This window comes from Mauremys reevesii, linkage group 1, assembly GCF_016161935.1.
Source record: "Mauremys reevesii isolate NIE-2019 linkage group 1, ASM1616193v1, whole genome shotgun sequence".
Taxonomy (NCBI): domain Eukaryota; kingdom Metazoa; phylum Chordata; order Testudines; family Geoemydidae; genus Mauremys; species Mauremys reevesii.
In genome coordinates this window covers 288,614,258-288,627,768 of record NC_052623.1, presented here as the reverse complement: position 1 = coordinate 288,627,768, position 13,511 = coordinate 288,614,258, and the positions used below count along the sequence as shown (strand labels likewise).

The following is a 13,511-nucleotide window of genomic DNA, read 5'->3' as shown; positions in this document are numbered from 1 at the left end:
AGGGTGTAGAATCATAGAAGTAGTGATCAGAAACAGAAAAGGTATTGAATTCCTGTCAGTCAGGGATCGTTGATTAATTTTTCCCCTACAGTGGTAATATTTCTTGTAATTAATTAGCAACTTTGATTACAAAAAGCTGTTCTCATTAAATCTCAATTAAAATGTAATTCTAGGTTTCACCACAGGATTTTTGTGAAAAGATGTGGATCAACAATACCTACTTTTGGAATTATGAATGTGACGCACTTTCTGCATATGTGGCTTTGTGCAACAAACATAACATCTGCATTAAGTGGAGGACACCAGATTACTGTTGTAAGTAAATAACACTATTCTATCTCCAGACATAATTTCCTATCTCTGCAACATTTCTGTGTCTTGTATACTAGCCAGCAATTTTTTCTTTTTACATATTATTGTCAGAAGATTTGCCCTTTCAATCACAGCTTTGTTAAGTCATGGTAAAATTTCTTAAAACTTTAAAGTTATGCCTTTCATTAAATATGTTATAACTTAATTCTAATCTTGACTGAATTAGTCATATGTATTCCTAAAGCATAATTTTGTAATTTACGTTGCTAAAAATGTCAAAAATATGCTTTTTATTATATAAACATGTTGCTTTTACTACATATTTTCCCCTTTGAAAATGAAAGCAATACTTTATTTCCTCTGTGTGTGACTTCTAGCTCTGGGTTGTCCTGATGGCAAGGAATACCAACCTTGTGTGCAACCCTGTGCAGCCAAAACGTGCCTAAATAAATGGTTCTATGAAGAATCCCCATGCTCCTATTTAAGAGAAGACTGTGTGTGTAAAAATGGAACTATTCTCCATAGAACAGACTCTGACCTCTGCATACCGGAAGAAAAATGTGGTAAGTAAAGCTGAGCAGAGTGGGTGAGTAGATATGTTAATATAACCCACTAACTGGTGGGTTATATTGACATCTCATAGTAAGTTATGTATCCTATCTTTGCCCAGTCACCAGAGAATGTGAATCTTTTACAGCCCCAGATACGGCACTTGGCTCTTTAGCTCAAGCTGTAGAGATTCATGCTTTCAGCTGTGCAGGTCCTTGGTGCAATCCCTATTGTTGGTTAAAGGGCCATTCCACTAGGATGTTCTTTCTGTGTTCCTACAACTTGTTCCCTCTCTGAGTGCACTCAAGAAGGAAAACAAAGAATGGCTCCTGTCCTCTGTATTGAGTGGCTTTGTGTCCACCCTTTGTTCAAGATGTTTGTAATTTGGTGGTGCTTTTCGGCCAACGACTGTCCCTGATAGCTTGTTCTGGCAAGCCTAGGCTTCTGGGCTGTCATGGCTCCTTGGCAGCCTCGGCTTCCAGGGTCTGCAGCTCCAGGACACCATACCAAGCAGACTGCCCCAGAACCAAAGAATTTAAAAATGTTTGGCTTTTATTCTGAGTTGAAACAAAATTAAACGTAGAAATACTGGAATCCTCCATGACAGCTCTAGTTATAATCCTGTGTTAAAATTCAGACTAATTACCACTGAGTCATATTGGAAAATGGATATAATTAGCTCCATTTCCTGGGGTTTTTAGAACCCCAAACTGTGGTAACTTAACCTGTTTTTTCAGGTGGTGTCAGGAACAAATCAGTGGGGACACAGCTCTCAGTCTGATAAATGATTGGTACAAACAAGAGTGTTTTCACTGAAAGCTCCTTCTTTACTGAGTCTCAGGCACATACACAGATGCCATAGCAACAGGTTTAGAGCATCCCAGATTATAGTTATCCTAAATGTGAGATGGTTTCCAGTGATCAACAGCCAGGCTTTCGCGGGCCCTACTTTTGTCCACCTGCTGGGGAGATGTCAGTCTTTGCTCAAAGAAAAGCTTCCTTGAACTGTTCCAAAGTGTATTTTTGTACTTAATTTTTTATAACTGACTTAAATAATGCACATAACTTATAGTTACTTCTAGTGGGTCACCTTAGTAACCCCTAGCCGGTCACAGATTTTTTTAGCTTTAGCAAATTGCTCATTTTTTATTAGCAAAGCATTTTTAGTATTTTTAGTTATAACAACAATAAAACATATGTTAGGGGCACTTAAAGTCCAAGTTGGCTATTTATGTATTCCCCTCCATTTTCATGGTCTCTTAACTTTCTATCACATCCTCCCATTCTAATTAGCAAAACTGCAATCATGCAGCTATTTGGCCTTGCCTTTCAAAGTCCTAACAATTATTTTTAATGATATGGTATTTGGTTTTCAGCTAATATTGTCTGGACACACAAAATGACTGAATTTATGTCAAATTTAATTCTCCCACAAAATTGCCAATATGTAAAGGGAATGGCGGTGTCTATTTGGATCAAATGGTTTTAAATGCCAGTCACAGGTAGGAAACTTAGGCTGAAGTTTATCTTGTGGTATTGTTTTTGAGTTCTAAATAGATTCAATGAAAGGAGTGAGTTTGGACACTTACTCAGGGTTTGTGGCTCTGTGAGGATGAGGTAGAAAGATTCAGACCATTCAAATCTAGGTTATGACAGCAAATGCTTCTTAGCGGATCTAAATGACATGAGGAGGTATCAGAGAGACAAAGTAGGCTAGGTAATATCTTTCATTGGACCAACTTCTGTTGGTGAGAGAGATAAGCTTTAGAGCCACAAATAAAAGCTATTACCTCACCCACCTTGTATCTCTAGTACCCTGGGACTGACACAGCTATAACTACACTGCATAAAAGGATGTATCAGTAGAGAGGTAATTTCTGATGTAACTGGGACCCAGACAATTCAAGGCTGTAAAGTTAGTCGCTGACTCCTTGAATTTCTCCCAGAAGCAAAGAGGAAGTATGTGCAGAAACTTGAACTCTGGTGTTATGCACATCAGCTTTCATACCATTCAGTGGAGCTGGCATTCTATACCACCTAGAGTTTCTGTTAATAGAATAGATCAATTCAATTAGTAATTTTCAATGTATCAGATTCAATCATGTTTTAGAAAACAATGCAGACCTTTCAATTAAATACTTGATAAAATATTGCATATCCTTTTATGCCATGAGGTTTTCCAGCTGACACGTTATTAGTACTAGTCTGGAATAAATTTGTGCTAAATACAGGTCTGAAGGATGTAATGTTTTTCTTCCTTAGCATGTACAGATAATGAAGGACAGCCTCGTTCTGCTGGAGAGGTTTGGAATGGGTCCATTAAAGGATGTTGTATGTATAGCTGTTTGGAGAATGGAAGTGTTATTGCTATAGAACCGGAATGCAGTGAAGACCCACTGCCAGTCTGTGAGAGGGAAGGTGAAGTTATCATTAATGTCATTGAAGAGAGGGCTTGCTGTCCAAAGAAAGTTTGCGGTATGTATGCAGCCAAACATATTTTCCATAACAAATGTGCTAAGGAGGTGTTTACACATTTATTGACATGGGCTGATTTACAGGCAGGGTTCAGGGTAAAACTTTCAAAAATGCCTGATTGACTTAAGAGTGAAAACCCTATTTTCAAAAGTGACTTAGGGTATATCAACTAAACATCAGTGGCTGGCCTGCATAAAATTACAGTGTAGACATTTGGGCTCAGGCTGGACCCTGAGCTCTGGGACCCTTCCCACTCCTGGGGTCCCAGAGCTTGGTCTCTAGCCCAAGCCCAAACACAGTTGTAGGCACACCTGTAGGCACGTAGGACCCAATGTCTCTCAGAAAATCAATGGGATTTACACTCCTAATTGTCTTAGTCACTTTTGAAAATGGGACTCTGGTTTCTAAGGCTGTGTCTACACTAGAGACCTTACTACTGTACCACTGCAGCTGCATTGCTGTAAGGTCTCTTATGTAGCTGTTCTCTGCCGACAAGAGAGAGCTCTCCCGTCGGCATAATTAAACCACCTCCAGCAAGCGATGGTTGCTATGTCGGTGGGAGAGCGTATGTGTTTTTTCATACATCTGACCAACAAAGGTTTTACTAACAAAAGTGCTAGTGTAGACATAGTCTATGTCATGTAGGCTAATTTTACATAGGCTAAACTTTCCTAAACAGTTTGCAGATTATTCCTGTCTTGGAAGGGATATGATAGAACAGTCCTCACTTTTAAATAGAAGAGTATGGGCTTGTCTGCATGAACAATTAACCACAGCAAGCTGGAGTGTGAATCTACTCTGCACTAGCCTGATGCAGTGTAACTACCTGTGTGGACCCTTTTGATGCACGTTAACAATTTGTTAATGTTCTTTGAGCTGGTCCAAAGAGGACTAGAGCAAAGTGCTCTATAAGCTGTTAACATGCATCAGCAGAGTGCACATGGACAGTTAGACTGCGGCAGGCTAGTGTGGGGTAGATTCACACCCCAGCTTGCCATAGTATAAATGTTCATGTAGGCAAACCCTAAGGTAATTCTCCCTAGTTGTTGCACATTATGTATTCTATTGTGCAATAATAAATAATGGTATTATTGAAAACAGTATTGGCAATAGGCCTAAACACAGATTGCTGTCCCCTAGTGCTAGGTTTGTCATGTACACAGAGTAGTCCACAGACCCTGCCGTGAAGGGTTTAAAATCTAAATAGACAAGTCATAGGGTGAGACAAAGGAAATGTTCTGACTGACCACAGTTTTACACATGGGAGCTGAGATAGAGAGACTTGCCCAAGGAAACACAAGAAGACTTTTTGGCAGAGCCAGGAACTGAATCCAAATTTCCTTGATCCCATGTCCTCTGCCTTAATGACAACACCGTTCTTCCTCTTATGTAGTTAACTATTTTATTTTCTATTTCCATCAGTGAGCTGCCAGCACAGTAGAATGCCTTGTTAGAATTTTCATGATTCTACATCTTTGCACCACTGCTTCTTCTAAGTGAATCATGAATTGGCATGTTACTGTTTTCCCAGAAAGCAGCTTAGTGTCAGTTGATGGTCAGATGCTAGTTTTCTGTCTGTCCACGTTTCTTACCAAAAGAAGCATGCTTCTAGTATCTGATATACTTGTGGCACCTTAAAGACTAACAAATTTATTTGAGCATAAGCTTTCGTGAGCTACAGCCCACTTCATAAGATGCATAGACTGGGACATACAGCAAGAAGATATTTATACATACAGAGAACATGAAAAGGTGGAAGTACACATACCAACTGTAAGAGGCCAATCAATTGAGATGTCTATGCATCTGAAGAAGTGGGCTGTAGCCCACAAAAGCTTATGCTTAAATAAATTTGTTAGTCTCTAAGGTGCCACAAGTACTCCTGTTCTTTTTGCGGATACAAACTAACACAACTGCTACTCTGAAAAGTATCTGATATGTTAGTCATAAGATGCTTGTTTTAATGTCTTAATGAAATATTTTTGTGGAAATAAAGGGCAAATGGGATAGCTGAACTGGTATTTTCACTCTCTAGATAGCTACCCATAACCACTTGCCAGTTATCAACAAATGTAATGTCTAGTCGCATTCATACATATATAAATATTTGCATATGCCATTTTTTTTTCAGAATGTGACATGACTTTGTGTGAGGCTATTATTCCAACATGCAAAAATGGTGAAAAATTGATGGTAGGCTATAGTGCCCTTTCCTGCTGTCCACAATACCAATGTGGTAAGTGATATATGGAGACAAGATTAAGAGCATATTTTTCATCCCTACATTATCTGGTAATTGTACCAGATGACGATTCTGCCTGTATTAACAGATCACTGTAAATAATTTATGAGAAAGGTTTCTATTCTCTTCCTCATGTTGTTTCTGCTCTGATCCTTAGGGTTTATACTTATTTTTGTATTTGTTCTTTCTGTCAGTTTTGATTTCCAATCAATTTAGTTTTGTTAAGAGAAGAGAAAATGGAAAAAAAAAGTTAAGGAAAATAGATTCTTCTATTTTAGGATTACTCATGTGACTTTTTATGAGAGATACTGATTGTCTGTTATGTAGAATGTGATCCCTTAGCATGTCCCAATGCTCCCCGTCCGGAGTGCAGAGAGGACCAATTTATTGTTGAAGCAAAACAGGAAGATCCTTGTTGTTTCTCTTATCTATGTGGTAAGAAGCCTTTATTATACTACCTTCCTTGTGGGTAGACAGGATATTATAGGGCAGTGGTTCTCAACCTTTTTTCATTTGGGGACCCATAGAAACATTTGAATGGAAGTACAAGACCCCTTTAGAAATCTATTGTCTTTGTGTGTATATATAGTTGAATCTGTTCAGTCAGTTTTCAGTCTGTCTTTCGTGGGCCCCTTAGATATAGTCTGCAGACACCTCCTCCCCCCCCCCCCCTGGGGTACTTGGACCACAGGTTAAGAACCACTGTTGTTAGGTTATCTACAAATGTAAAAAGACGGGTCTCTAGTTGCATACTTGATAAGGCTGCCTGAGAATGCTGTCACAGGATTGGCCTGGGCAGACACTTACAGCTATAAGTGTCCACTTGCATGTATCGTTTTGCAATTTGGGACCTTTATTCCTAGGTTACTTTTTTTAATGTTACTGCTGAACTGCACACTAAAGAATGATGGCATTTCACACACAAGTACAGAAATTGGGCTTGTCTGAAAATATTTGGACATATTTCATTTATAGAATTGTGACCTTTGCCTTCAGTCTGCAGCTTCATAGATTATAGCCCACCAACAGTCATTTTTTTCAGTCCATGTAGCAACAGTCTAAGCATAAATCTCAACACCAGACAAAGCAATAGATACTTCCATTATTGTATCATTGCATTCAGTTATCTATTTTGTTTGAACGTGTTAGTCAATAAAAGTTTCTTAGATACCCAGGTGGCTGGCTGGCAGGCAGGCGGGCACAGTAGAAGAACGTGGGTAGAATAAAACTCATATGTAACAACTTTCTGATGATGTATTTTAAACTTTGTATTTGGTTTATTCTTTTTAACTTTAGTTTGTGAGTCTTGCATTGAGCCTGTTCCTTTATGTAATGAGGGGGAAATTCTCACAGTAGATCTTAGCACCATGCGTTCCTGCTGTCCTCGTTACCATTGTGGTAAGTTTAGCTGTTTTTAATTAAAAGGTTTTACTGTATCTAGTCAATATTATATGCTGAGTATTTATTTTTTTCAACTGATTCAACACTTTCCATCTAAAGTTGAATTTATCCAAATGTTAAAAATATAGTATTATAAAATGTTCAGTATTGTATAATGTCCTAAGTTATTGCAATATTTTGGCATCCCTTTCACAGTTTGCCCTTAATAGGCTCTGAAGAAGTTTCAGTTTTCACCGCTATCCCCATGCATTAGCATTGCAACAAGAAGTGGAATGTTGTTCACCACCATTCTGAAATGACTCCATGCCTCTGGTCAGCCACCATATACTGACACCTTATCTACCAACTATTTACAGATATACAGCTAGAGCACTCCTGTAACTACTAGTGATTTTGAGTGCCTCAACTGCTGAGTGACCAACTTGAGTTGCTTTGATGGAGCAAAATTTTCAGATGACTGGTGTTCAGCAGACTTTGAAAATGTAAGACCCTTTAAGGTGATTCAAGTTGGGCATCAAAAACTGAGATAACCAAAATCGCTAACTTTTGGAAATCATGGCCTGTCTCTCTATTTGTCCCTTGTACATTGCCAAGAATGCTATTGGACCTTAACAAATATTAAACAGTAATAACAAAATTCTATGAAAAACCTTCAACGTTGTTAGAATAGTTGATCCATGTTGATCCATGTCATTTCCCCCCATTTAGTTTGTGATGAGAACCTTTGTTCAATGCCTCTTCTGAACTGCACAGCTGACATGCAACTTGTGAAAGAGAAAGTACCTGGACAGTGTTGTCCAGACTGGCACTGTGGTAATTATTTTTTGTTCTTCTATTAGTTACTTATTAATAAAAGTTAATATCTTTTGACTGATACACTTTTGTTCCTCTCTCCTTAGAATGTAGCTGTGAAAATTTTACTATACCAACCTGTAAAGTGGTAAGAAAATTTCCTTTAGTTGTTAGTTACTTAATAACATCCAGTGTTTTTATTCCCCTCTTTCTTTTTATGCACTATTGTTTCTGTCCCTTCCTTGAGTTTGTCATCATAGGCTATGGGATTGGGGATACCAACACTGCCTATCATATATTTGCCAGTACGTGGATTATAAAATGGGGAGGTGTTGAAACACTGTCTTCCAAATCTATCTTGTAACCTCCTATTTTCGATCCTGTGTTGCTACCATCAGTCCACTGGAGAAGCTTGATTATGTGTTTTTTAAGCAGACCTAACTGAAGGGAAAAAAATGTAATCTTACTTTTGTTCAATACTGACTAGGATCTACATGCTTAAAATTTTACCGGTTACAAAATTAATTTTTGTTATTGAAAGAAATCAACTTTATGAACATGCTTTGTTTCTAGAAGAATGTTAGCTTGTTTTGTTAATTATATACGCTTCCTATGAAAGTTATTAAATATCTTTGACCTTTGTAACATATGAGAGTTTAGATATACTGTCCTCCTCTCTCATTTTCTATTTTGTTTTAAACAGACTAGTTGCTATAACCTGGAAAATGCATGATAATGAATGATGTAACTCTGAACTATCACTGTGGTGAAAGGCATATTTTCCCATCACAGGCCCTCCCCCATATGAGTAGAGTCCTGCATGGATACAAAATTTATATCCACCGATGCGGATATCTATGGCGGCCGTCCCTGGTCATGCTAGTGTATCCAGGAGTGTGTGAGCCACTTGTACGCACTAGCATGACCAGTGACAGCTGCCAATGAACCTGGTGCCTGCCCCAGTGGGCAGGGATGGCCAGTACAGCCATGCCGGAGGAGCTGCCCAGGCAGGGTACTGACTCCTGGAAGCAGATGCCCAACATGCTGCATCCGCGGATATAAATTTTGTATCCATGTAGGGCTCTACATATGAGGAACATGTAATGTGGATATAATGCAAGGACTGTAATATAGATCATAACAGGCCAAATTCTGAACCAATTACAAGAGATGTACGGTAGTACAGAATTTTACAGTGAAGTCATGGAGGAGGTTTCAGAGCTGTCAAAGTGGTATTTTATGACCAGATATACCTTAATTATTAAAATAACCAGGATTTGTCACTTGAAAGTATATCCAAAATAAAGTAAATACAGATTTTTAAAAAATAAACTAATTAAAACTGAGACAAGGTGGGTAAGGTAATATTATTTTATCAGACCAACTTCTGTTGGTGAAAGAGGCAAGTTTCAAAGTTCTTCTTCAGGTCAGTATTAATTAAAACTCATATTCAGCTACACTGTCATTATATTCAGACCAAAAGAAAGTGTACCACTTAGTTGTTGTTAACAGTAATGCATCTGGCAATCATACAATCTGCTGTCTATTGTAATGGATTGTGATTTTCTCTTTCTCAAAGCTTAGGCTGGAGTGGCAGTAGCTTTGTATGTTTTAAGAAAAGGGTGTCTCTTGTATGCCTTATAACTTGTGTTTGATGTATTTGACTCTGAAACTGTTTCTTACTACACAGGGAGAAGTTCAAAAAATAGACAACAGCATTTATAGTGCTTGTGGATGCATGCAGTACATCTGTGGTAATTCTTTTTCTTTTTAATGTTATTAATTTTTGTTTTACTAAACAAAAGCACACAAGCAATGCAGGAGTGGGCCAATACTGGCCTTCTAAGATGGAAACACTAAAGTGACTTTATATCTACAGTGTATAATGTCTCAACATTAATTCTAAAGATAGAAGTTTAATTGGTGAAAAGCTACATTGGTGATTTGCAGACTAAATATATATAGATAATTAGATTATCACAGTGTTAAATATTAGAGAAATGCAGAAAATATGAAGACTGACTTCAGCCCCAGGCCAGGAGTATTATTAACATTATGTAGTTGTACATTTTATAGCTTTTCAGGGTTTTTTTTAAAGCAGTGTTATGTTGTGGGCTTTCTTTTCCTCCCAAATACTAGGAAAGTCCCCATTTCTATCCAGTTTAACAATTAAATTCCAAATCAAGTGTAAAACATGGACAAAAAATTTTCATGTATGTGCTGATACTGAGTTACCAGCCCCAAATATGGGATTGATGAGTGGGAAAAATCTCAGCCCCACACCCATCTTGGGGCAGAGGGGTTTGGGGTAGAAATGTTTGGTCAGAATGCACTATCCCCAGAAGGGAAATTAAGAGGGGAGAGCCCATGCCTGAGAAATGCCCCCTCAGCCCTCTCAGGGGGTTAGGAGGGACATAATTGGTTGGACCAGAAAAAATAAATGCATTGCTTCTGGAAGAGGGGGAAGGTGGGGAGAACATGCCCCAAAATGCCAGACCTGGGTCCCAGTTTGTTGTATCCTATTGGTTAGCAGGAGGGAAGAGTGAGAGCTGATTGGCTCCTGTGCCCCTCCCTAAAGTAATTTAAACTTCAGGAGCCCCCTTGCCTCTTCAGCTGCTCTGCCCTTCCTCCCTATAGTGTAGATAGGGAGCTGTGTTTCAAGGCTGCTGCACGTGTGACTGATCGCCTGGCTATGGGGTCAGGGAGGAATTTTTTTTCCTGTTGAGCCAAAGTGGCAGAGAGTTGGTGTGGTTTTTTGCCTTCCTCACAGCATTGTGGACGTGCAGTTAGGATGAAGAAGAAAGGCATTTGGAAGTCTGATATTAAATGATAATATAGGAATTTATAGTTTGTCTCAGCTTGCAGCTGGTATCCAGAATGGATAAAAGCTAAAAGGACTACATCCCAGAGGCAAATGAGACCTGGGATTTTTGATGGTGGACCTTGTGCCTGTAAGAAGGGGGGGCCTGAAGTCTCTGCAGACCAAGGTCCTCCTGGTGGACCTTGTGCCTGTAAGAAGGGGAGGCCTGAAGTCTTTGTAGACCAAGGTCCCCTTGTTGGTACTCTGCTCTTTTTGCGAGGTAGGAGGTGAGGATGAGAGGACGTAGAAGTGAGCTGAGTCCTAGGAGGTAGACTGAAGGGTTTACCCTGGGTTCTTGGTTATGTGATGGGAGCCCTGTAACCTTGCAGTGGACCCAGCTAAATGGCTTATGTGTGAGATGAATGTGTGTATACCACCCCTTTTCAGCTGTAAGTGAATAAAGTTGCAGGCTGTTGCTTAAAATCCATCCCAGTGACTTTTTCATTTCCCTGTATGTCCTGAGCAGTGCACCACATGCTTTGGAAGAGCACATTGCCTCCTGCCTAGGAAGCCCTCTCACAACTAAATATACACATCTAAATGTGGCATATTTAAAGTGCGGAGGGCAAATTCAGCACTGATTTTTGTCTCCATAGAACTCTATCAAAATCAGTGGAATTGCACTGGATGTAAGGGAACACAGAATTTGTGCCCAGGATGGGAAGTCAAGGAGCTTACTTTGATCAATCCATACTTGTAGTAGTAAACGTCAAAATGGTCACAAAGTGCAGGATCTAGTCTTAGTTGTTTGAATGAGATTCTGATAATTTGCTTAACGGAAAACATTTTCCTAATGACCCACTTCTTCTTTTTATTATTATTATTAGAAAAGGATGATGTATGTGTATTCCAAGAAGTAACTGTGCTGAATCCTGGACAATCTATGATTCAGTATTTGGATGAAAATCTTTGTTACACGGTACAGTGTTTACAAGAAAAAGATCACAGCACAGGATATCATGCCATGGATTTTACAGTTGTGAACTGTTCCCAACAATGTGATGCTGTGAGTGTTTTTAAAAAGGAATTCTGATGTAACTTGTGAACAACAACATCCTAATTACAGATTATGAAAATTGAATAGAGGATGCTCAACAATACATCTATCCAGCAAGTGGAATAATAAGAACTTGACTTAATGGCAGTAACCTTGTGTTTGTTGGGTGGTGGCCGATGACAAATCTTGCTTTAGTGAGGTTTTTTTATTTAAGTTTTATAAACAAATTTTTCATTTTGCAGTTCAGAAGTTGCCAGGAACAAAGAGGTTTTTTTCAAATTGCAAGTCTATTATTTAAAAATAATAGTTACACGGCAAAAAGTTATAAGCAGCAGGTAAGAAATATGTGCATATTTTAAGCAGGCTGTGTGTGTAGACAGCACAAGAAACTAGAGAAGTAGTAACTTTGATACAGTATTCCCCACTTGGGGAATCTGGCTGGCAGTTAGGCTGCAAATGGCTTGCAAGTTATAAGTAGAAATGGACCTGAACTGCAAACTTTCAGATATGGATATTGATCCCTATCCGCTTTCTGAAAGTTCATGGAGTATTCAGATCTGGGGTTTTGGTTAGGGGTCTTATCTTAGGGCTTGACTATATGGTGCTGCAGTCTGGACTATGGGGCTGTGATTTGCAGAGCCCTCTAAATTGCCCCATGTAGACTCTGCTGACATGAACTAAAAGGTCCAGGACTACACTAAAGTGAACTAGGTACCTTTTAGTCCATGCCAGCGGGGTCTATATGGGGCACTTAGAACGCTCTACAAATCATACTCCTGTGGTCTGGACTGTGGTGCTGCATAGACAGCCCTTAGTTGTGAAGTATTTAACCTCTTAAATGTAGAAACTAGCTTATCTCTGCTAAAGAATTTGAAACCATTCCTCTAACTACATTTTCTCATATTTGAACATTATGTCATTTGGGAGTAAGACAGACTTTTGCAGTGCACTCTGCATGGGGCTATTCTTGAAGACCACTCAGAAACTTCAGCTTATATAGGAAGAGAATTGTTGTCCGCAGGGCCAGCTCCAGGCACCAGCGCAGCAAGTTGGTGCTTGGGGCGGCCCATGGAAGGGGGTGGCACATCTGGGTCTTTGGTGGCAATTCGGTGGCGGGTCCCTCAGTCGCTCTCGGAGGGAAGGACCGGCCGCTGAATTGCCACTGAAGAATGAAGCAGTGCAGGAGAGCAGCCGCCGAAGTGCCGCCAATCGCGGCTTTTTTTTTTTTTCGACACTTGGGGCGGCAAAAAAGCTGGAGCCGGCCCTGGTTGTCCGATTATTTAGTGATGCTTCTCCAGTAAAGCATATGTGTCCTATAGTGTACAGATAGCTAATCAGTTTGCTTCTTGGGGAAATTATAGATGTTGATCTACCGTGATTGCCTATAAAAAGTCAATAATTTATACTGCCATGATATGAAGAACTTTTAAAGTTTGAGTCTTAGGCCTTGTCTACACTACCGCAGTAAGTCAACCTAAGTTACGCTACTCCAGCTGTGTGAATAACGTAGCTGAAATCAATGTAGCTTAGGTCAACTTCCTGCGGTGTCTACACTGTGCTGCATTGACGGGAGACGCTCTCCCATCAATTTACCTTAATCTTCTCATTCCGGTGGAGTACCGGGGTCGACCGGAGAGCACTCTGCAGTCAATAAAAGCAGCAAAGAATCCTGTGGCACCTTATAGACTAACAGACGTTTTGACTAAGCGTCTGTTAATCTATAAGGTGCCACAGGATTTTTTGCTGCTTTTACAGATCCAGACTAACATGGCTACCCCTCTGATGCAGTCAATTTAGTGGGTCTTCACTAAATCGACCCCCACTGCATTGATCGCAGCAGTGTCAATCCCTGGTAAGTGCAGACATGGCCTTAGCTATCTTAG

The 13,511-nt window shown here is 39.6% G+C and overlaps 1 protein-coding gene across 1 annotated transcript in view; it reads left to right on the top strand.

The window, feature by feature from the left end:
* OTOGL (otogelin like) overlaps positions 1–13,511 on the top strand; it is a 140,283-nt gene that overhangs the window by 110,072 nt on the left and 16,700 nt on the right. Inside the window, exons 44-53 of the mRNA XM_039519864.1 lie at positions 174–315; positions 690–875; positions 3,124–3,336; positions 5,468–5,572; positions 5,906–6,013; positions 6,875–6,976; positions 7,688–7,792; positions 7,879–7,919; positions 9,462–9,525; positions 11,459–11,637. Coding sequence (XP_039375798.1) covers positions 174–315; positions 690–875; positions 3,124–3,336; positions 5,468–5,572; positions 5,906–6,013; positions 6,875–6,976; positions 7,688–7,792; positions 7,879–7,919; positions 9,462–9,525; positions 11,459–11,637 — 1,245 coding nt within the window. The remainder of the gene's footprint in view (positions 1–173; positions 316–689; positions 876–3,123; positions 3,337–5,467; positions 5,573–5,905; positions 6,014–6,874; positions 6,977–7,687; positions 7,793–7,878; positions 7,920–9,461; positions 9,526–11,458; positions 11,638–13,511) is intronic.